General features: G+C 36.7%; 1 protein-coding gene and 1 non-coding gene across 4 annotated transcripts; one reads left to right on the top strand and one right to left on the bottom strand.

The window, feature by feature from the left end:
• Positions 1 to 817: 817 nt before the first annotated feature.
• Positions 818 to 3,776, top strand: LOC133718674 (uncharacterized). Of its 3 annotated transcripts, none has more exons than XM_062145537.1 (8): positions 818 to 1,056; positions 1,342 to 1,458; positions 1,695 to 1,842; positions 1,959 to 2,048; positions 2,414 to 2,468; positions 2,613 to 2,735; positions 3,244 to 3,300; positions 3,465 to 3,776. In XM_062145537.1, exons 1-8 carry the CDS (start codon positions 881 to 883, stop codon positions 3,587 to 3,589), a joined length of 891 nt encoding a protein of 296 aa, XP_062001521.1. In that variant the 5' UTR covers positions 818 to 880; the 3' UTR covers positions 3,590 to 3,776. The 3 variants fall into 3 exon arrangements, with proteins under 3 accessions (XP_062001521.1, XP_062001519.1, XP_062001520.1); XM_062145535.1 differs by having other exon boundaries at positions 820 to 1,056; positions 1,330 to 1,458; positions 2,607 to 2,735; positions 3,465 to 3,771; XM_062145536.1 differs by having other exon boundaries at positions 820 to 1,056; positions 1,330 to 1,458; positions 3,465 to 3,770.
• A 4,204-nt stretch (positions 3,777 to 7,980) lies between these two features.
• LOC133719130 (small nucleolar RNA snoR83) lies at positions 7,981 to 8,110 on the bottom strand. The gene has a single exon (XR_009850858.1). It is a non-coding gene; the product is annotated as a small nucleolar RNA snoR83 (small nucleolar RNA).
• Positions 8,111 to 22,320: the final 14,210 nt, after the last annotated feature.

Raw genomic sequence — 22,320 nt, 5'->3', positions numbered from 1 at the left:
CATAGAAAGAACAAGCGTAACTCATAAGCAAGAAGTTTTGACCAAAAAAAAAAAAAAAATCAAGAATTTGAACATAAATAGCACCAGCTGCATGCTCTTAATTATATGGCGTTGTTACATTTTTTTGTTTTCATGTTTCAATGGGAAAATCCGTTTTTTTTTTCCTTTTAATTAATCAATTATTAATGTATGAACTAGTTCGACAATAATGAATGAGATCTCTTATTGTTCTACATTTCCATATATATACGTTTTGTTGCTGCAAGCATCATCCGATCATGGTTTTCATAGTGCTCAGAAGCACAAAACAAATAAATCTCCTGATCTCAACCGGGTAGGGTATGATGGGGATGAACGAGCATAAATATCTGGGTAGAATGTTTTGTTCTGCTGGGTACATTGTTTTTTAGGATATTTTGGGAAAATTAGTTGATTGCATTTAACATAAATTAAAGATAATTAAAAAAAAATATTTTGCTGGGTACACTTAGAACTTTGCTGGATACATATAGAAAGACCCTATGTGAAAATCATTGGTTTTGAGTCCGGGGAAAGCAAAAGAAGAACTCGGAATCCATATTCCATTCCAGTCTAATCGTGTGTGCCAAACACGACCTCACATCAGAATATGGGAGGACAAGGTAATTTTTCTTCAATTCTTTGTTTATTTGTTTTCTTCAGGCAAATGATAAAAGTATGAAGCTTTGTAATTGGTTCATTGGGTAATAGAATAATGGGTCGGTTCACCTCTCGACCCGATAAATTTTTTAGGCCCATCGATAAACCCAAGCCCATAAAAACCTCCCGGATTATTCGGGTTGCATTCGGCAAGACTCGGCTTCTCTCCTTTACTCGTAATCCTCCTCTCGGTTTCTGATTCATGTGGGCGTCTGTCACCCATAGCCACCTTCAAATTCTACGCTACTGTCGTGCTTTCCTTCCACGTAGCCCTAAACCTCTCCCTCTTCTTTTCCTTCCCAGCCTAACGTTCATGGACAACAGAACCACCACCACCACCACCAATTCCTTCGCTCCTTTTGCCCGTAATAACAGAAGGTATGTATGCTTCTCCTAATCTCGCGGGAACAATAATTAGACCCCAACTGTCAAATGTAGTTCAGAATTCTAGTTTCTATGTTGAGATAAAATCAAATTTTGGATTGCGGTTTTGGTTTCTCTTCGTCACTGTTCAATTTTCTGGTTTCTGGGTTCAATTTCAACGCTTTTGTGCAAGCAAATGCAAAGTTTTACTCTTTCTTTGTTTTTTGGTAAGGGATTGTGTGCTTATATATAATTGACTTTGTGATTGTTGTGTGCTTTGTTTGGCAGTGGTGATGGTAGAGGAGGAGGCTGGGAGGTGAAAGATGAGGGAGAGAGGTCGAGAGGTCGCGGCGGAGGAGCAAGGGGCCGTGGTGGTGGCTCTGGCAAAGATAGAGTTGATGCACTCGGTAGATTATTGTGAGCACTTTGACATTCTCATGTTCCTTCCTTTGTTTTGTACTTTTAATTATGAACTGATGTATTAACTCTGCGAATTCAATTCTTTATGTGGTATTGGAAAAAACCATGGGAGTATAGGAATATTCATTTGGACATGTGTTACGGTGTAGATGCATATATAATGTGTATTGGAAGTGGTAATCCAGCTGATTGGCATAGATTTGTTTTATATTTTGGACTGTTCTTTGTATTAGGACACGTATATTGCGGCATATGGCTTCTGAGTTGAATTTGGATATGTGGAGTGATGGATTTGTGAGGGTTAATGATATTTTAAAGCTGAACTTGAAGACATTTGCTAATATTCCATTGAGCTCACATACTGTTGATGAGATCAAGGAGGTTAGTCTCAACTTTCTCTAAACTTAATGATTGGAAGCCAGTAGTTTTTAGTAGTCATATGTTGTTTAGATGAACTGCCTAAAGTGGAGATTTTATTATTGGAATCTTCTTTGCAGGCTGTCAGAAGGGATAATAAGCAGCGTTTCAGCCTCTTGGAAGAAAATGGGGAACTTTTGATACGTGCAAACCAAGGCCACTCAACAACGGTAACTATCCTTATTTATCTTGCATTGCAGAGCTTTAATTTGCTATTGCATAATATTGATACAGTATTTTCTTTTAAACCTTTATTCAACATGAATATTGTTGATGTTTGTTCTGAACTCATAAATTGCGAGCCCTAAGAATTTCTTTTCGTCTTTTCATCTTCTATTTCTCTAATTTGCTTGTGATGTTCAGTTTTAGGATTCTGCATTGATACTTGTTTCCACTAACATTATATTGTACTTATTATTATGCCAGCAGCTTAATAAACCATTTAATTTTTATGTGCATTCTCGGAATTAGCCTCAACCATACATGTTTGCTTTGATATTATATATCAATTTGTCACATCTTTGCATATTGGCAGGTAGTTGAAACCGAAAGGTTATTAAAGCCAATCCTTTCATCTGAAGAAGTTCCAGGTTCTTTCTTGCGAGTCTTTTAGTCCCCAACTTTCTTGTATTCTTAGTCTTTATCTTCTCTGTCTCAATAAAAAGAACTATTAGTGCTTTATATGGATTACATTTTGGCTTGCTTTATCTTTTTCTTTTCCCCTAAAGCTGCAGTATGCGTGCATGGAACTTATAGGAAGAATTTGGATTCAATATTAGAATCTGGTCTGAAGTGCATGACGAGATTGCATGTACACTTTGCAAGTGGCTTGCCAACAGATGGGGAAGTGATCAGCGGTAATGTTTGCTAGAATTTTTATCTACTCGTATGTGTTTTGTGGTTCATTAACTTGCTTCTGGTAAGTCAGAATTGCTTCTGGAGTCCCTCATATATTGTCTATTCCACACCTGTCCCCTTTAAAACAGCCAAAAAATGATATACAAGGAAATGGATTTCGAAAGTGTGGGAAAATTTGAACAGCAACTGGAATGTATTAGAGCGTGCACATGGTGAACCCAAAATTTTGTGAAAGGGTGTAAACTCTTTAAGAAATGTCAGACAAATTATCAAGGGAAATAATAACTTCTCCAGTTCGGGAATGTATTACAGTTTGTGATTGAAATTGTTTATCTGTTATAAGTTCTATGCTCGGGAAGAAACTTTGTGTTCTAAGGTTTATCCGTTGGGTTATTCAGTTGAGTCCTAGACAATAGTGTCCTTGAGCTTATGCCGATATTTATTTGTTTATTTAATTTTTTTATATTTTGTGAGAATGCTGATAATTGATTTGATGTGGTCTTTCAGGTATGAGACGGGATGTTAACATTTTGATCTTTCTTGATGTCAGAAAAGCTTTAGCTGGTATAACTTTGATATAAAAATTAAATTGAAAGTCATATAGATTCATCATCACTTTGTTTTTATTATTATTTATATATATATATATATATATTTATTGTGTATATACATTGGGTAACAAATACACAGGCGTCTCATGTCTATGTTCATTTTATTTTACATTTCAGAGGGAATGAAGTTCTACATTTCAGACAACAAGGTGATCTTGACTGAAGGCTTTGATGGTGTTGTTTCAGTCAAGTACTTCGAGAAAATAGAATCGTGGCCTGGTAGAAAGCCCATAGCTTTTTGAACTTGGTCATTCATTTATATTCCATCTTCCCTTTGCCTTTTCTTTTTTGGAAGGTTGTTTACCTTCATAACATGGTGTAGTTCTCATTTCTTTTTGCCTTTTTCCTTTTTTTTTTTTTTTGGTTGTAACACTTGCCGCATAAGCTGGTGGAAATGAAATTACTGCTTCTGATGTTCAAGATTTGAATGGATCTTCAATGGTCTTGTTCTTCCTATATTCCAATATCATTCTTGACTACTTCAGTTAACTGCCCATCAATTGTTGATTTCGAGTTATTGGAATAAAACTTTAAACTGAGTTGCGGCCTCGAGGGAGTGAAGTTCCCTCTTTCTGGGCCAAATCTAAAATTCGTTGCTTTTTTTCTTTGATGGGTGGAACCAGTGAAGGGATAGACCAATATAGTTGAATTCTTACTGGATTTCAGCCATCAAAAAAAAGAAAGCAAAGAAAAGCTTGTACCAAGCACTAGGCACAATAACATTTGCAACTGTGTTTGGCAACCCTCGTCTTTCCTTATATATTGAAGTCCTTGCGTGGACTTTGTGTCTTTTTTCGATGTGGATATTCGTTTTATTGAAATGAATTAGATTCTTCGGTTCCACTCCACTTTTTAACTCTCTCTCATTATCTAATATCTACGCCTCATCCTCGATTTTGAAATTTTATAAGAGCCATGCCTGATTGGCCACTACATTGACTGAGGTTTAACTATACATACAATAACTAAATGCTCGTGATCATATGTGATTAACTTCAATAGTCGAGGGCATATAGAGATGAAGATAACCACTATTGAATAATGCATGTTTGATGAAGTTATTGAAACTTGTTGAATATAAGAAAATCAATATCAATAAAGAAGAAAATACAAAAGCCACTTCTACAATCACACTCATACACAAAATCACTTTGAGTTCTATTAACATATGATGGCCGGTTTATTTCATTCCAAAGTAGCACCTCCCTTTGCCGCACTCTTTTGGTGAAGCTCTTGAGCTCTAGAGTTTATGCCATAAACAAAAAGCCTAATTGATAAAAGCAATACATTCTAACGTTTAACCTCTGTAACATGTGCTATATTGGGCCATCCCTAATCCTTCATATTTTTTTTTCTTACTGAACCATTTGCTCAATTTAGAACACTGACTCACATGTGCTATCTTTTGCTTGTGATACATCGCTTGCAGCAAAGCCAACAATTTGGTGTAGTTTCTGATTCCTAGTTGTTCGAGGAAAGTAAGGTTTTCAAATAAGTTGTGAAGTATTGTGAGATTGTGACCACAGTGATTTGTGTTGGCAGGGGCGGCCTTGGGGTGTGTGGGTGGTGCCGCAGCACAAGGGCGGCCTCCGATTTTGTGACACCTCAGCGAAATAATATATATATATTAGAGCTAATTCTCATTGCTACTCGAAACAATATATATATATATATATATATATATATATATATATATATATATATATTAGAGCTAATTCTCATTGCTACTCATCCTTACTCCTGTCGAGTTCAAAACTCAGTTGCACCTCCGTGTTTTGCCTTTCTTCCCCATTTTTCTGAATAAGTTCCCTTTTTTTTGTCCTGCTTCCATTTTTTTCACACCCTCTGTTTTTTGCCTTTCTTCCTCTTGTTTTTTCTCAGATAAGTTCCCCTTTTATTAATGTTTCCATCTTTTCTCTTATTTCTGTCTCCAGTGAACTCTACTGGCTCGTCATTGGATACTTAGTACTTATTTGTTACTGTAAGACATGGTAGCTGACTTTAAATTTCAGTGTGGATGATGATTTCTATTTCAGTGTAAATATGTCATTAGGGAAAAGTTCCCAGTAAATTTTACTGGCTCATTATTAGCTACTTATTACTTGTTTGTTTGTGTAAGACAGGTTAGCTGACTTTAATGTTAATGTGGACGATGACTTCTATTTTACAGGGGAGTATTCAGAGCACCGCCGTGCACTTGCACCAACACAAATAAATGGTTAGATTGCATTAAATACACTTTTTGTTTATTAAAAATAAAGTTAATAATAAATATCAAGGGTTGAGATTATTTTATAAGGGTTGGGTCACTTGCACCGTCGGTGCATAGAATAATTTCCACTATTTTACACCTTCCTTAATTGCACTTTTTATTTAATTATTGCTGTGTTATACACCTATTGTTCATTAAATTTCTACATCGTATTAATAACATTATGATTGTTTTTTCATGTAAAAATAAACGAACAGTTGTATTAATGAAGTCTCACTTGACCTTTAAGGAACACTTCCTAATGTTGAGTTTGGATGCAACAATATTAAATTATCGAGAAATTTTGAAATATGATGGAATCTAGAATATTATCAATTCAATTTATTACTGATATTTTCTTACCTCTTCAATTACCAGATTTCATAGGTTTTAATTACGATTTCAATACATTTTCTTTTCATTTTTGTAGATCCAATTTAATTTTTGACTTTTCTAATTAACTTGTTAGTGTAAGGTAAACTAATCTTCCATTAATTTTATTAAATTCATTTATTAAAAGAGTTGAATATTACTTCAATTTACCAAATTTGATGGGTTATAATTAAGATATTAATATATTTTCTTTCCATTTTGTGGAATCAATTTTAAATTTGACTTTTTTTTAATCAATTTTTTTTTTTAAATTGTGGGTTAGAATTATGACATTAATATATATATATATATATATATATATATATATATATATATATTTATACGATATTAATTCTACATCGAATATACATATATAAATTTCTGTACGAATTATATATATATAATATAATTATATATATATATATATATATATATATATATATATGTTTGTGAATATATATATATTTATATTTATACACACAAACACATATTTGTATATAATTTTTTTTTGATGAATTATATATATATATATATATATATATATATATATATATATTCACAAACATATATATATATATATATATAATTATATATATAACGAAAAAAAGAAAAAAAATCAAAATAATATATTTTATTTTTAGATGAAAATCAAAATAATTTAGAGCTATTAGATTTTGGAATGATAAGATAGTCTTTTTACTCAAGAATTACATGACATGGTTTGGCAAATAGGTGATGTGTGTAGGTGACATGGCATGACACCTATGATTGAGGCCACAAATCATTTTCCATTTTAGAAATACGTCTGCATCAGTGCTCTCTATTCTAGCTAGTTCTGAATTTATATTATTTTTTAAATGAAGATTAAATAGTTTAAATATATTTATATTTTATATAAAATAACTCAATATGAATGTTTTAAATTATAGAGAGCCTCATCTCGCTCTCTATATTTAGGAGTGAGATAGCTAAAAGTTATAATAGAGAGCCACTTAGGAGTCTGCTGCAGCAGCTAAAATATATAAAAAGTTAAACATGCTCTCCAAAATAGCTGAGGAGCAAAAATAGAGAGTTTGTTAAATATGCTCTAATGCTTATTCCTCATCAAATATATAAAATACAACCTGCCAATCTATTAACAACACAAAATTGATGAGATATGATCAACTTCAATACTTAGAGGACAAAGATAGACAAACTTTACGGGGACTGTATGATACCTAAAGTTAATGAAAGGGTTAATGCTCATACACTCCAAATCTGGGAAAATACTTCTCATTTTCCATTAGTACAGAGTCTGCATATGCATCCGTCTCTTTCATACAGTTTTTACTATCTAGTTTATTGTTATATAAAGGTTTTAGAAACGTGGTGGGCCCATCAGAGTTTTATTATTTGAATATATATGAAGTTGACAGTCATCCTCTAAATTCAAAGGTAAACAGTACGATTTACTATTCATAATTTCGATCATTAACAGACTTGAGCTAGTTGCTATCTGTAAAAATACTGGCAAAGAATTGCAAAAAGAAAGAGAAAAATTGAGGAAACTGAAAACCTATAGAGATAGTCTTAATAGAGAATCTCCCAACTATTGGAATATCATTTATAGACTTCAGACTAGAATCTATAAAATAGAAGAAGAGATTGATAATCTCTTATATGTTCTGGAAGAGGAACAAAAACCTCTTGATTATTTGAGCATTGGTTAGATCCGCACTCCACTGGTATCAGAGCTTGTAAAATAGCTTAAAGGAGAAGCCCTCCTTAATAGGGACAATGTTAGAATTGTTATTAGAGAAAATAAATTCTCTACTGAAATCTTCTGATGAGAAATATCAGAAGCTGTTATTTTTTTTTTTTTTTTTTTTTTTTTTTTTTTTTTTAAAAAAAAAAAAAACCCCACCCCATTCCCACCCTTGATGGGGCTCGAACTCCTGACCTCTTATATATGAGACCAAAGCCTTACCACCCCACCAAACACACACACCCATATAATAGAATTAAAAACAATGTATGGCAGAGTTACTAGTAAACGCCTTTGTAAAATAAGAAAATAAGGCATTTATCAGCGAAACTTCCAGAAGCTGTTACTAGAATTATCTAGATGTCAAAATCATCTAGAAAAATTACCTGCGATAATCCACCAATTGGAAAGATTGGAAAACAAACTGGATTATATCAAAGAACTTCCAAAAACGGAAGAAGAAAAACTAACGAGTGTTAGTAGAAAAATCAATGAACAGCAAAAAACGCTGGATTCTATGAAGAATATACTGAAGGACAAGAAAGTGCCTACAGTAAAAAAGAAAGCTAATAGATTCAAACCATTAGAAAGGCCAGACAAGAATCCTGTTTCAAACATGATTTTTCTGGATCCTTCAACTAGTTCTACTAGTATTCGGTATGAAAATCCGAAAGAAACTTGAGATGTCAAAATGATGAGCATCTTCGGGAAGAAGAAAGGAGTTCAACTCCTAAATGCTGAAGAATTCGAATACAATGAAATCGAGCATGAGGTAAAAAATGCCTCAATTCCAAAGCTAGATTTCAAACAGATTTACAAAAGGGGAACATTTGACATGATGGACAACCATCACTTCAAATTACTTGAATTTACTACCCCCTCAACAACAGGAGAGACATATCTCTTGATGATCACTCCAGCTGAAGTTGCCAGAGCACAAGCAAAGAAGTATCAATTTATGCACATTGGAGCAGTCCAAGTCGGCATAAAGCTTTTGGCAAGAGAAGACATCAACTGCTCAGTCCTATGTGTCCTACAAGACAACAGACTGACAGATTTTCAAGCTAGTTTGCTGGGAACTCTAGAAGCATCTCTGTGCAATCAAATGGCATATTTCAACTGCTTCCCCAACTTCTCAACCAGCTTGAAGGATGCAGCCCACTGTCTCCGACTGAGAGTCAAGACAGATGGCATATCAATGAAAAATGATATGCAAGAATTGGCGATAGTATACAGAATATACTATAAACTGATGAGTACCACAGTAGAGCCAAAGACACGGATCTCCAACATCCCTGGTCTTACTACTGGATTCCTCACCAGCCAGAAGAACCATTCACAACAGATTCACAAGGTTACTTGGAATGAAGTAACTTTTTCTATTGAATGGAAATTATCTGGTCTGAAGCTACCAGCAGAGAGTGCAAAAGCAAAAATTTATGAAAGTAGAAAGACTGGAGAAATCAGTCTAAATTTTGACAATCACAGAAAAAGTGATGTCGGTCCTGAGAATCTCAGGATAAACAGGAATCTTCTCAGAAGAAGCTACAGCACTAGAGAAGCTAGTGTCAGTGGTACAAAACCCACTATTAAAGATCCTATTACTGAAAAAGAACTGGAAGCTGATCTAAACAGACCAGTCCAGATGTTCAGAGCTGAGAGGCTCTATGAGCTTTACGAAGAATCTGAGAATTGCGAAAATCCTGATTGATTAGAAAAACTAATCGAAGAAATGAAAGAGTTCAAAATCAGAAAGACGAGAAAAGATATTGAAATGGAAGAAGGAGAAAGCTCCATAACTTCCATCAGTCGAGAAAAGGGAAAGATCAAACTCCCTATACAGAAGGCCCCTACGGGCAAAAATGGAGAAAGAAATTCTCAAAGATTTGTCCCAGAGGACAAGATACCTAGAGTACCAATTTCCAACTATGGAATTTGGCTAGATCTGGATAAAGCTCTAGACAAAAGAAAAACTCTTGACCAATGGGTAGACAGCCTGATAATGGCCTCTGCTCTTACCCTTGGAAAATTTGAAGCTCCTGATCTTCAGATGTACTTTGAAACTACTCTCACCGGAGTGGAAAAAAAGTATTACTTCTCTTTCAAGGAAACAGCCAGAGGAAAAGAATGGCTGGAAGAAATCAAGACTTCAAAGTCTCCGTATGATTTTGCAGTACCCCTGTACGATCAGTTCTGTGGAGATCTCTCAAATTTGAGTGAGAAAGCCAAAGAAACGGCAAAATCGAATATCTATGCTCTCAAAATCTGTGACATGAGATATTTCGAAGAATACCTGAATGAGTTTCAGGAATATTACTGTACAATTGGTGAACTAGAAAATACTGATCTAGTTAATCTGTTGCACAGAAAGCTCCCTGAACCATGGAGAACAGCTGTGAGAGAAAGCATAGCTGAGAAACCAATTGAAAGATTTTCAGTTGGAGGAATTGCCGACAGAATCCGGCAATTACTGAAGGAGCAATGCAAAGCCAATCTTAGAGCTAAGATGGCCAAGAAGCAACTCAGAGGAGTTGAAAATTTCTGCTACGGAATATTGGATATGCCCACAAACTGGGGATGTCATGAATCCAAGTTCCACAGAAAAAGAAAAGAAAAATATTACTCTAAAAAATTCAAAAAGAGTAATCAGAAGAAGAATTGGAAATTCAAGAGAAGTTCCAATTACAAGAAGTAGTAGGATGAAGATCCTAAAAATAAATTCTTCAAGAAAAAGAAGAATACTCATCAGCATAAACAACCAAGCAAGAAAGCTTGCAGATGTTGGTTATGTAAAGCTGAATGGCACTATGCCAATGAATGCCCGGAAAAGGGTAAAAGTTCTACTAAAGCTCTCTTTGAAGAATATGAGCAAATAGTAGAAGTGGCGAATATGAAAGGCTACGAAATAGCCTATTCTGATGATGAAGATGACGACAGGTCAGTTTACTCTACCTGGTCTGAAGAAGAAACTTCATCTGAGTCTGAGACAGATTCTGAAGTAGAGTACTTCGAATCCAGACAAATAAATGTCTTGAGAATCAAGAATTGGGAAGAAAGCAAGACAGAAGCTTTAATGTCTTCTTATCAGGTGAACCCTGGTACATTCGTTTGTGACTACTGCTTATGTCACGAAAAGAATGGTCTCCCTATGTTTTGTGAAGAGTCTAAGAAAACTTATCACAAAGAATGCTTCATAGCTGAAGCAAGAAGAAAAACCAAGAATGGCAAGGTTAGCCAATTGGTTGAACAAGAATATGAAGAATATTTCTCTGAACAAAAAGACAAAGAAGAAGAAAAAGAGGTAGAAACTCTGTTCCAAAAAATTATGGAACCTTCTCCTCCTTCTCCTCCATCTTCCCTGAAAAAGGAAGAAATCATCAATGAAGAAAAAATCGATGAAAAGGAAAATTTTGAACTGGTTGAACCACCAGAAATTGTTCTAGAAGAATGTAAACCATTCATTCCAAAGGAACAAGCTCAGGAAAATGAGCTTCAACAATCGAAAGTCGTCTCTACTAGTAGATACAGCAACTACATAGAGATTGGACTGAAATTCCCTGATCACAAAAAATATCATCTACATGCTTTTGTAGATAATGGATCAGGATTCACTGTTGCAAAAAGATTTGCAATTCCAGATGAACTCTGGAAAGAAGATAAGAAAAAATCTGCTACTGGTGTTACATTTGATGGAAGCCATCTCACCATGAAAAAAGTAGCAAAAAATGTTCATATCACCATTGGTGGAGGAACATTTATCATCCAGAATGTTTGGCAATCTGAAGGCCAAGGATCTGATTTCCTGTTGGGAAATGATTTTATTCTCCAACAGAGATTCATTCAGGATGAAGAAGCAATAGGCTTCAGAAAATGAGAACGGGTGTTTTGGGCAGACCGACTCACACAAGCAAAAAGTGTGGTAGGTCCTGGTTTTACTACACAGTATCAGAGATCGCAACAGAATAGTGGTGATCTTACCCCCTACAAACCCAAATTTGAGCCTATACTCCAAATCAAGCAACAAGAAGAACTGCTTGTTGACGAATCTTCTGAAGAAGAAGAAGAAACTAGTGAAGAAGAAGAAGCTAGTTTCATCCATGAGAATAACCTCAAGCACTTTCAGAATAAGCTTGAGTCTCAGAGAATTCCCACTCTTGAAGAAATCAAGAATCTACTCAAACAGAATATCGACGTAGATCCTCAAAAGTTTTGGGAAAAAGACCCAGTGGTCTGTGAATTGAGATTGCATGACATGAACGCTATCTGCCATGTCAAAGCCATTCCTCAGTACAAAGAGGAAGATCAGAAGGAATTCAGAAAAGATGTTGAAGATCTCCTGAAAAAGAGATTAAGTCAACCTTCCACTATCCCTCATCATGCTCCAGCATTCTACGTGAGAAATCATGCAGAAAATCTACGAGGAAAAGCTAGAATGGTTATTGACTACAGAGATGTCAATAAGAAGACTGTCAAAGACGGTTATCAAATTGCTCAAGTAAGAGTATTGATTAACCAGCTCAGAGGAGCCAAAGTCTTTTCGAAATTCGATGCAAAGTCGCGTTTCTGGCAAGTCAAGATGCATCCTGAGAGTATTCCTCTCACTGCATTTGGAACACCACAAGGCCATTACGAATGGTTAGTAATGCCTTTTGGTCTCAAGCAAGCTCCCTCAATCTTCCAAAGAAAGATGGACAACATCTTCAAGCATGTGGCGGAGTTCTGCGTCGTCTACATAGATGACATCCTAGTCTTCTCCAAAAACAGAGAAGAACACATGAAACACCTCCATGAGGTAGTAAAGCTGATAGTTCAGCATGGAATTATCCTAGGAGAAAACAAAATCTTCTTTATCCTCGATGAAGTAGATTTCCTAGGAATAAACATCAAGAATGGAGTGATAAAACTCCAACCTCACATCCTTGAGAAGATCTGGAAGTTTCTAGATAGAATTCCAGATGCTAAGAGTCTAGAGAGATTTCTTGGTGTCATAAATTATGGGAGAGATTTCATTCCCAAAATATCAGGGTTAACAGCAATGTTATCTCCTAAGACAAGTTCCAAAAGAAAATGGAACTTCACAGAAGATGATGAAAAAATTGTGAAGCAGATAAAAAATCTCTGCAAAAACCTCCCTCATCTTCAACAACCAGAAGAAAATGATGAAATTATCCTCCAATCAGATGCGAGTGATAATTACTGGTCCGGTGTAGTCTTGGCAAAAAACGCCTGGAACTAACATCGAAAAGATTTGCAAATTTTGTAGTGGCAAGTTCAGCCCTGCAGAACTAAATTATCCCATAGGGGAAAAGGAGATTTTGGCTATCAAGAAAACGATTTTAAATTCTCCAGCTTTTCTTGGAAAACCCTTTACTGTTCGCACCGATTGTGCTAGAGTAAAGAATTTCAAAAATTTCAAACTTGATAAAGCTGCTGATAGAGGAAGATTAGCAAACTGGCAATTATTTCTTAACCAATATGATTATAATGTTGAGTTAATTGCAGGAAACAAGAACTATCTTCCAGACGCATTGACCAGAGAAATGGCAATGTTTAGCCAAAGAGAAGACGACGAAGGTCGCAATCCCAGAAGCAGAAGAACTGGGAAAGAACATGAACCTGAAGAAGATCCCAAAGAAACCAAAGAAAAAATCCTCAAAAGGTTTCTGCTAAGTCCGAAAGGCTTGGCCTCAACTGATCAATCCCAGGGTAAAGGATTGGCTAGCCCGTCTCAAACGGCAGACGGTAAAGGCTCATCAAGACCGTTGATGGCTGCTGCTTTGCCAAAAAGCAGACCAACTCCAACTGGAGTTATAAATGTTTTCAATTATGAATTAAGAACTTTTGATACTCCTGTGTTCAGAACTGGCAGGAGACTAGCTTATCACCAGAAGGCAATCTTGGATAATCTGTTATTCGCCTTTCAAGAAAGAAGCAGTGGTTTAATGTTCCCAGCTCTCTTTGCATTAGCTGAAGAACTCTACGAAAATGGTAGGCCATAGTTTGAAGAAAGTCATACACAGCAGAGTGCTGTAAGAAAAGAAAAAATTCACTTCCTCGAAAGTCCAGAAAGTGCTAGAATCCCTATCATAGCACTCAATGAATCAGATTGGCATGAATTCCACTATCTGATAGGAAGACATAATCTAGAAGACCTACTTCCTCCAACTCTCTTTATTGTTTCAGGACCATACGTTGGAAGATACTTAGTCAATGTTCAGAGTGAACATCCTCAGGAACACAAGCTCTGGCTTGTTGAAAATGGTTTTGTCCATAATCTGTGGACCAAAACAAACGATGATTTGAAAGGTTTGCCACCTATCATTGTCAACACAGTCAAAAACATTAGAAAAAATGACTGTATGCTTCGTCTAAAGTTCAGATCCACTCCTCCAGAATGGATCCAGAAGGCAAACGGTGAAGTTGAATATAGTCCTCCATATCACTATGTGAGAATTATTCAAAGGAAATATCTTCAACCAGCCTGTGTAGGGTACAATGGCTAACCAAACTCAAGCATTCCCTGGATGAAGGCCATGGCTCTGGAATACATCAAGAAGATCATCTCTGAAGATATCAGTAATACGTTCCTGGCAGCTGGAGAAAAAATTATTATCACTGCTTACGATCACCCTGACGTAGTCAGCAGTGACCTGTTCCTATCTCTCACCAGAAAAGAGATAGACTCGACACTGGCATGCATACACTGGATAGAAAAGCTTGAAGCTGACAACCACTACAAGATGTATGTTGATACAGACGTCGAAGATAATGTTACCACTGTTAGAATGGCCCAGGCAGACAACAACTCCTTTGTCTTTGGCCACAATTCTGAAACAGACGAGAACATGTGAAGCTACAGGTGAAGAATCAGCACCAAACTTGCAACTGTAGACCTTTAGACTTTTCTAAAGCTACTTTTGCTTTTGCTTAAAGTCAAGAAAAGGACGTTTCACAATCTACCTTTTGCTTTTCCCATCCGACCTCCACCAGCAGGAGCACTCAGTGTTTGGCTCCAATTTTGCTGCAGCTGGTCAACAGTTTCTTTTCTGCGCGGGCGTGCCAGCACCGTTCGGGTGCGGTCGTTGGGGGTGTCCCTTGACCTGACTTCTTTTGAGCGACTGTAGACGAGGAGAGCACCAACCTCGTCGCAGGATTCTTTATGCCTCGTGCTGGAGGACTTTGTCTTGTGTCACCAAGTCGATACTCAACGTTGTAGGTTAAGCAGAGCGAAATCACCGGGAAGTAGAGAGAAGTACTTGCTAAAGCATGACTTTAGCTTGGCTGGTTTGCGAGGGCGTTACCCTTGCTTGGCTGGTTCCGTAACCGTTGTGGTCGTGGTACTACAATCGGCTCCCGAGGAGACTAGGACCGAAGTACGTTGACAGAGGGTTTGGTGGCACTGAAAGTCGGCTTCTGAGAAGACTAGGACTAGGAGTGTGATCACCGGTAAGAGAAAGAGAAGGAGAGGAGCTGCTCTTAGAGAGGTTTGCTCTGGAGAGGCTTGGATAATCTTAGAGATTGTTGTTGTGAATTGTGTTGTTGTGAATTGTGTTTCATTGTAACCTCTATTTATAGGCTACCATACCAAAGTGTTTAGCATTAAACAAATGATAGTGGAGCATTAATTGGAGATAGAAATGATGAATTTTGGAGATAAGGAAGCACTTTCGGCTCCTTTATTCCTTCAATTTTATCTCCATCAAGCATTCCGATTTTGACTGTGACCTCTTTATAACAAATGTTCCATTATGAGTGTAGATCACCCTGACAAAATTTCAGAATTTTTGGTATAGTGGTTGGGCCGAAAACGCTGCTGGACCTCTTACAGGTCCAGTTTTGCTTCTGCAAAAGATTGGACTGATTGTTTGAAGGCCTTCCACTCAAAAAAATCTCTGGCACTCTTCATAAGAAATGATCCTTGGGATGTCTAGATTTGATCTGGACAGTTTTAGCTCATTTCAATTTCATTTGGTTAGTCTGCCGCCCCTCCTTCCTTGTTTAGCTCGGTTTCTCCTAGCCGAAGTAGGAAAATGTGCTAAAGTTGACTTTTCATGTTTCCATACTTCCATGTTTCCATACTTCCATGCTTCCATAGTAGGCTTTATTTAGCCTCTAAATATATATTTCGAACTTGTCGACAATATATAGCTTGAGCCACTGACATTGGCTCAATTTCTCCAAGACGTGCCTTGTCAGGCCAAAATGCTCATTTTGGGTCCAAACACTCAGAAAAGCAGAAGTTCACGCAGTTGTTCTGTACATTTTTATGTTTTGAATTCTAGTTTGAGTTCCGCTCCCTATATAAGGAGCTTTAGCTTCTCTTAGAAGGCATTCGAAATTTGGGAAATCAGTCCGAGATTCGAAAATAGCCATAAAAATTGAGCAGAAGAGTCTTCTCTCAAGTAGTAGTAGCAGTGTGCTTCCTTTCCTATTTAAGTGTGAAGTAGGGTACATCCATTACAAGTAAGTACCTGTTCTCATTCTTATGGATAGCTAAACAGTCTTTTACTGTTTACCTGAGAATGAGGCTCTGAATGTTTAGCATGTATGTATATTTGAATAAATAAATTCAGATGGTTGCTCACCCACTTCTTCAACTAATATAAGAAATACAGGCGCTTTTTGAGTATACGATAAAAGACCCTTAATGAAACATGTTGGAAACAAGAAGTTCGATGTTAATAAATGACACACACACACACACACACACACACATATATATATATATATATATATATATATATATATATATATATATATATATATATATACAGATTCTATCTAGAGCAGAGATCTTCTTTGAAAATTAATGTGTGAAGTTTGAGTTTTTTGTCACTTTTCGGTCGCATATCCACATCTCACCACCATGTGTTCTTCTGAGCATTTCCACCGGTGTGTTTTGACCGGCCTCTACCTGGGAGTAGTGAGGTGGTGACCGACCACACCCAAAAACACTCCTCCGGGCCAAATTTGAATCTTGACCTCAATTTCTGAGCAAGTGTGCCTACTTTTCTCTCCCTTAATTATGGCAAATCATAAATGCTCATTAAGGGAGGTGGTGACCATGTGTTCTTCTGAGCATTTCCACCGGTTGTGTTTTGACCGGCCTCCACATGGGAGTAGTGAGGTGGTGACCGACCACACCCAAAAACACTCCTCCACCTGGCCAAATTTGAACCTTGAGTCCTTGACCTCAGTTTCTGAGCAAGTGTGCCTACTTTTCTCTCCCTTAATTATGGCAAATCATAAATGCTCATTAAGGGAGGTGGTGACCATGTGTTCTTCTGAGCATCTCCACTGGTTGTGTTTTTTCGGACAAAGATTTCATGGTTGACATGGTTTTCAAGATCGTGATATATTATTTTACTATTATTTAAAAAAAAAAATTATTGAGGGAATTTGGAGTTACTTAATTGAGTGATGTTTACATCCTTATGAAATCATTCGAGTGTCAATATATATGTGTAACTTGGATCTTCACTGGTTTTAGTGATATTATTCCTAAATGCATCCTTTTGAAGTGCAAGTACCATAGATCTAACTTTGTTTACAATGAATATGAACACTTTACTCCGCTGGGAGAAGTATTTGTTGACCCATCAATTCTAGCACAGCACAGCACAGCACAGCACATGGGAAAGAGCAAAAGGCTGCAGGTTATGTCCTGGAGAGAGAGAGGCTAGGCTTCGTTCCATCATCTAGCAAATCGTTTCATGGAGATGGGCAGCTAGGGTTAGTTAGATAATTAGCAGACTAAATACCAACTGATATTTCATATTTTATAAATCGATTATATAGTAATAAAAACCAATGTAATCAAAATAAAAATTATATATCCAGCTGCTCTTGCGTGGAACTTTCATTGAACCGATTAGATTATAACCAATTCGAACCTGTGAAGTATGGACTAACAACCTTGATTGTGGTATAAAATTATATCTCCAGATGCTCTTTCATGGAAGTTTCATTGAACTTCCTTGAAGCTGTAGTTGCATCGTGAGGCATCTTCGTGGAAGATGAGTCTTTATAGCAGTTCAGACGTTCAGTTGATGTTTTGCCTTCAATATTAAAGAAGAGACTAATCATATTTTCTTTATTTTCCTTTTTCTTTTTTTCAATACAGTGACTGAGTCACATGCATACTGTCAAACTGCAGAAATAGATGTTATAATTCACTTTTGAACTTTGAAGTGGGTACCAACTTTGTTTGGTGGGTAATTATTAGGCTTGTCTTTGAAATTTTAGCAAATCACAAATCAAGAGTGTTATGACTGTAATCTGAGATTACCAGCTAAAGTGCTAAACTAACGAAGATCTGTACGTACAATGAGAAATGAGCAAATTATGATTTACCATAATTGAGGGAGAGAAAAGTAATCTGAGAGTATACGAGGGATACATAGCAGTTCAGTTGATGTTTTGCCTTCAAGGCTTCAATATTAAAGAAGAGACTAATCATATTTTCTTCCTTTTTTTTTTTTTTTTTTTTTCAATACAGTGACTGAGTCACATGCATGCTGTTAAACTGCAGAAATAAATGTTATAATTCACTTTGAACTTTGAACTTTGAAGTAGGTACCAACTTTGTTAGGTGGGAAATTAGGAGGGAGAGGATCCTCTCCTCAGCATTGTTTTTACCTGAGCTACCTGAGCTATGAAGGAGATTAAGACACGTAGCACTATGAGATCTAATGGTCTACAGCTTAATTGAAATGTTCCTCTCTCTTTTAGGTTTTGTCTTTTCCCCAATCTTTCTCTGCACCCCTTCTCCTTTTCTTTTCTTACTTGTGTTTTCTCTCGTTCGTTCTCTTCATTTTCTTCTGTTCTTTTCCTTCCCTAATACAAAATCAGATATTTTTCACTATCACAGAAAACAACCCAAAATTGGAGAGAAAATTTTCATGACTTGATTCTGGTTTATCAGAATTAAATTCTTAGATCTGAACATGACAAATCAGTTTGATTTCCTCTTCTTTTCCTTCACTGTCGATCATTCAATTATTGAATTAAGGCCAAAAATCGATAGCAGGTTGTGGCCGATTCCATCAATCTAAGAGAATTAACTGGTAGGATTCATTTTGAGGTGCATGTTGTTCTTCCCCAATTGCTGCATTGGAGCCCTCGAGTTTTGAACGCAACCCAGATCACATATTTAGCTTCCCCTGCTAAAATTCCTAGCTGGGCTTTTGTTCTTGATCTTACTACTAAGGGTGGGTTTTTTCTTTTTTGCGTTTTGGTCGTGAATTTTGAGGTGTGATAATCACGCTGCTTAGTTTTTGACCGATTGGAGAGGAATTTTGAGGTGTGATAATCACGCTCCCTCAAAGGTGCTAATACCAGAGATCTTTCTTTGTTTACACTGAATATGAACACTTTACTAGGTCAGGACAAGGTTTTAAATATCTGTGATATTTCCGATATATCCCCAGATATCTCCTTTTTTTGACGGACCGATATATCTTGGGGGGTAAATATCTTATCTTCTACCATTTCTGCGAAATTTCTCCGACATCGTCAAATATCCCCGATATATTAGATATTTGCGATATATCCCCGATAAAGTGAAGAAATATCTGTAAAATTTGAGGTAAAAAAAAAACTCAGTAATTCTCTAAATGAAAATATGTGTGAAGAGAGATCTCCTAAAGACAAATCTGAGTGAGGAGAAATCCCCTCAAGGTGAATCTAGGTGAGTAGAAAATCCCCTCAAGGCGATTTTGGATGAGAAGTAATTCTCTAAATGCAAATATGTGTGAGGAAAGATTTGGTACTGTGTAGTCTGTGACTATGTCTGTAACTCTGTATGTAGTTTGTAACTATGTAGTTGAATAATAAAAAGAAGATAAAGCCATAAAGGTTCAATTATTCAAATGAGGCCAAATGACATTGTAGAAGGAAGTCGTCAGCTTTAAAGAGATCTATAACTATCATGTTCATCACTACAATTCGCACTATATGGGTCATATGTTTTGGTCTGATTATTACATTTTCGTAGACCAGCGAGCGACTTTTCAACAGCCTAGAGTCTCTTTTTGGATGTAGATGAAGTTGACATTCTTATGTGTTTATATGTAATTGAGTAATTCTAAATTTCTAATAAATTGACTTTTTTCAAAAATGACATTTTATTATCCTGTATCCCCGATATATCCCCGGTATTTCTGATATCTCCATTTTTAGTAGGGTTTTTTACTTCAATAGTGTCTGAACTCTTCGAGGACTTTTAAAATGATACCTGAACTTTCAAAGTGATTAAAGTGATACCTGGACTCTAATTTTCTTATCAACGGAATACCTACCGTCAATTTCCATCACGGAACCGTTATCCGGGGGCACGTGAGGTGCACGTGATCAAAAAAGTGAGGGCAAAACAGACTTTTTCTCCCAATTCCCCCTAAAATCGATCAAAAACTTAATTCCTTCCAAAGTTTGGAGGACATGAGGTTCGAACCCCCAACCTCTCTCACAACAACTCAACTCCCCACCACTGGAGCACGAACAGTCCTCATCATATTAGGCCCAAACTTTATATTTATACTCTTTTTAGCCGATACCGAATAATTATACAAAATATACAAACCTTGTAGACATGAGTTTCGAACCTCCAACTTCTCTCACAACAACTCAACTCCCCACCACTGGAGCACGAACTGTCCTCGATATAATATCTCCAAACTTTATATTTATACTCTTTTTAGGCGATACAGAATAATTAAACAAAATATATTAACCTTCGGAAGACATGAGATTCGAACCCCCAACCTCTCTCACAACAACTCAACTCCCCACCACTAGAGCACGAACAGTCCTCATCATAATGGGCCCAAACTTTATATTTATACTCTTTTTAGGCGATACCCAATAATTAAAAAAAATATATAACCTTGGAAGACATGAGATTCGAACCCACAACCTCTTTCACAAGAGTTCAACTCCACACCACTGGAGCACGAGCTGCCAGTGTTATAATCTCTACAAACTTTTTATTTATACTGTTCTTAGTTGATAGATTAAACACAAACAGAATCTTCTCTCTCTCTCTCTCTGTCATGGTCTTCGACCTTTCTTCTTCTTCTTCTGCGTTTAGTTCCTGCAATTCTGCTTCATCTTTTTTTCTTTTTTCTTCCTCCCCAATCCCCATCAAATCAACATCAGATTAATCCCCATCAAATCAACACATATCAACATCAGATTAATCTTCTTTTTTCTTCTGCGTTTAGTTCCTGCACATTAGTCGGCGTCGGCGTAGGAAGTGGAGGCTGTGGGGGAGGAGGCGGGGAAGAGGTCAGAGGAGGCGAGGGAGTCGTGGCAGCCGGAGGAGGCGGGGGGAACGGGAGAGAAGAGAACGGGACGGGCGGCGTCGGAGGAGTGACGTGGCGGGGGGATCATGACGGGGGAGAGAGAGTTGCCGGAGGGGGAAATGTCGGAGACTGGAGGGGAGGAAGCGATGGGCTCCGGGGCGGCGAAGAACCCGACTTGGCGGACCTTCGGGTCGCTGACGAAGAAGCTGAAAGAAAGTAGAGGGAAGAAGAAGCTTTTTTTTTTTTTTGGTCTGAAGAGGGGAGAAGAAGCTGAAAAAGAAAAACAAGAAAGAAATAAAGCAAAAAAATAAAGAATAAAAAATAATTAAAAAAAAACTTTTGAGGGTAAATTAGTCTTTTACCCTTATTTGTGCCTCACGTGCCGCCTCACGTGGTCATAGTTAACAGTTCCGTGATGGAAATTGACGGTAGGTATTTCGTTGATAAGAAAATTAGAGTCCAGGTATCACTTTGATCACTTTGAAAGTTCAGGTATCATTTTAAAAGTCCTCGAAGAGTTCAGACACTGTTGAAGTAAAAAACCCTTTTTAGTATATATATGAAGATACCGATATTAAAAACAGACACTGTTGAAGTAAAAAACCCTTTTTAGTATATATATGAAGATACCGATATTAAAAACCTTGGGCCGGGAGAAGTATTTGTTGACCCGTCAATTCTAGCACAGCATAGCACATGGGATAGGGCAAAAGGCTGCAGGTTATGTCTTGGAGAAAGAGAAAGGCTAGGACGCTAGGTTTCGTACCATCATCTAGCAAATCGTTTCATGGAGATGGGTAGCTGGGTTCAGTTAGATAATTAGCAGACTAAATACCAACTAAATAGCAACTGATATTTCATATTTGATAAATCGATTATATAGTAATAGAAACCGATGTAGTCAAAATAAAAATTTCCAGCTGCTTTCGCGTGGAACTTTCATTGAACCATAAGATTATAACCAATTCGAACCTATGAAGTATGAACTAACAACCCTGACTGTGGTATAAAATTATATATCCAGAATTCCAGATGCTCTTTCATGGAACTTTCATTGAACTTCCTATTAAAGAAGAGACTAATCATATTTTCTTCCTTTTTTTTTTCTTTTTTTTTTCAATACAGTGACTGAGTCACATGCATACTGTTAAACTGCAGAAATAAATGTTATAATTCACTTTGAACTTTTGAAGTGGGTACCAACTTTGTTTGGTGGGTAATTATTAGGCTTGTCTTTGAAAAAACAAATCACAAATCAAAAATCAAGAGAGAGTGTTATGACTGTAATCTGAAATTAGCAAC

This window comes from Rosa rugosa, chromosome 6 (genome assembly GCF_958449725.1).
Source record: "Rosa rugosa chromosome 6, drRosRugo1.1, whole genome shotgun sequence".
NCBI lineage: Eukaryota > Viridiplantae > Streptophyta > Magnoliopsida > Rosales > Rosaceae > Rosa > Rosa rugosa.
This window is presented reverse-complemented; position numbering and strand designations above follow the sequence as displayed.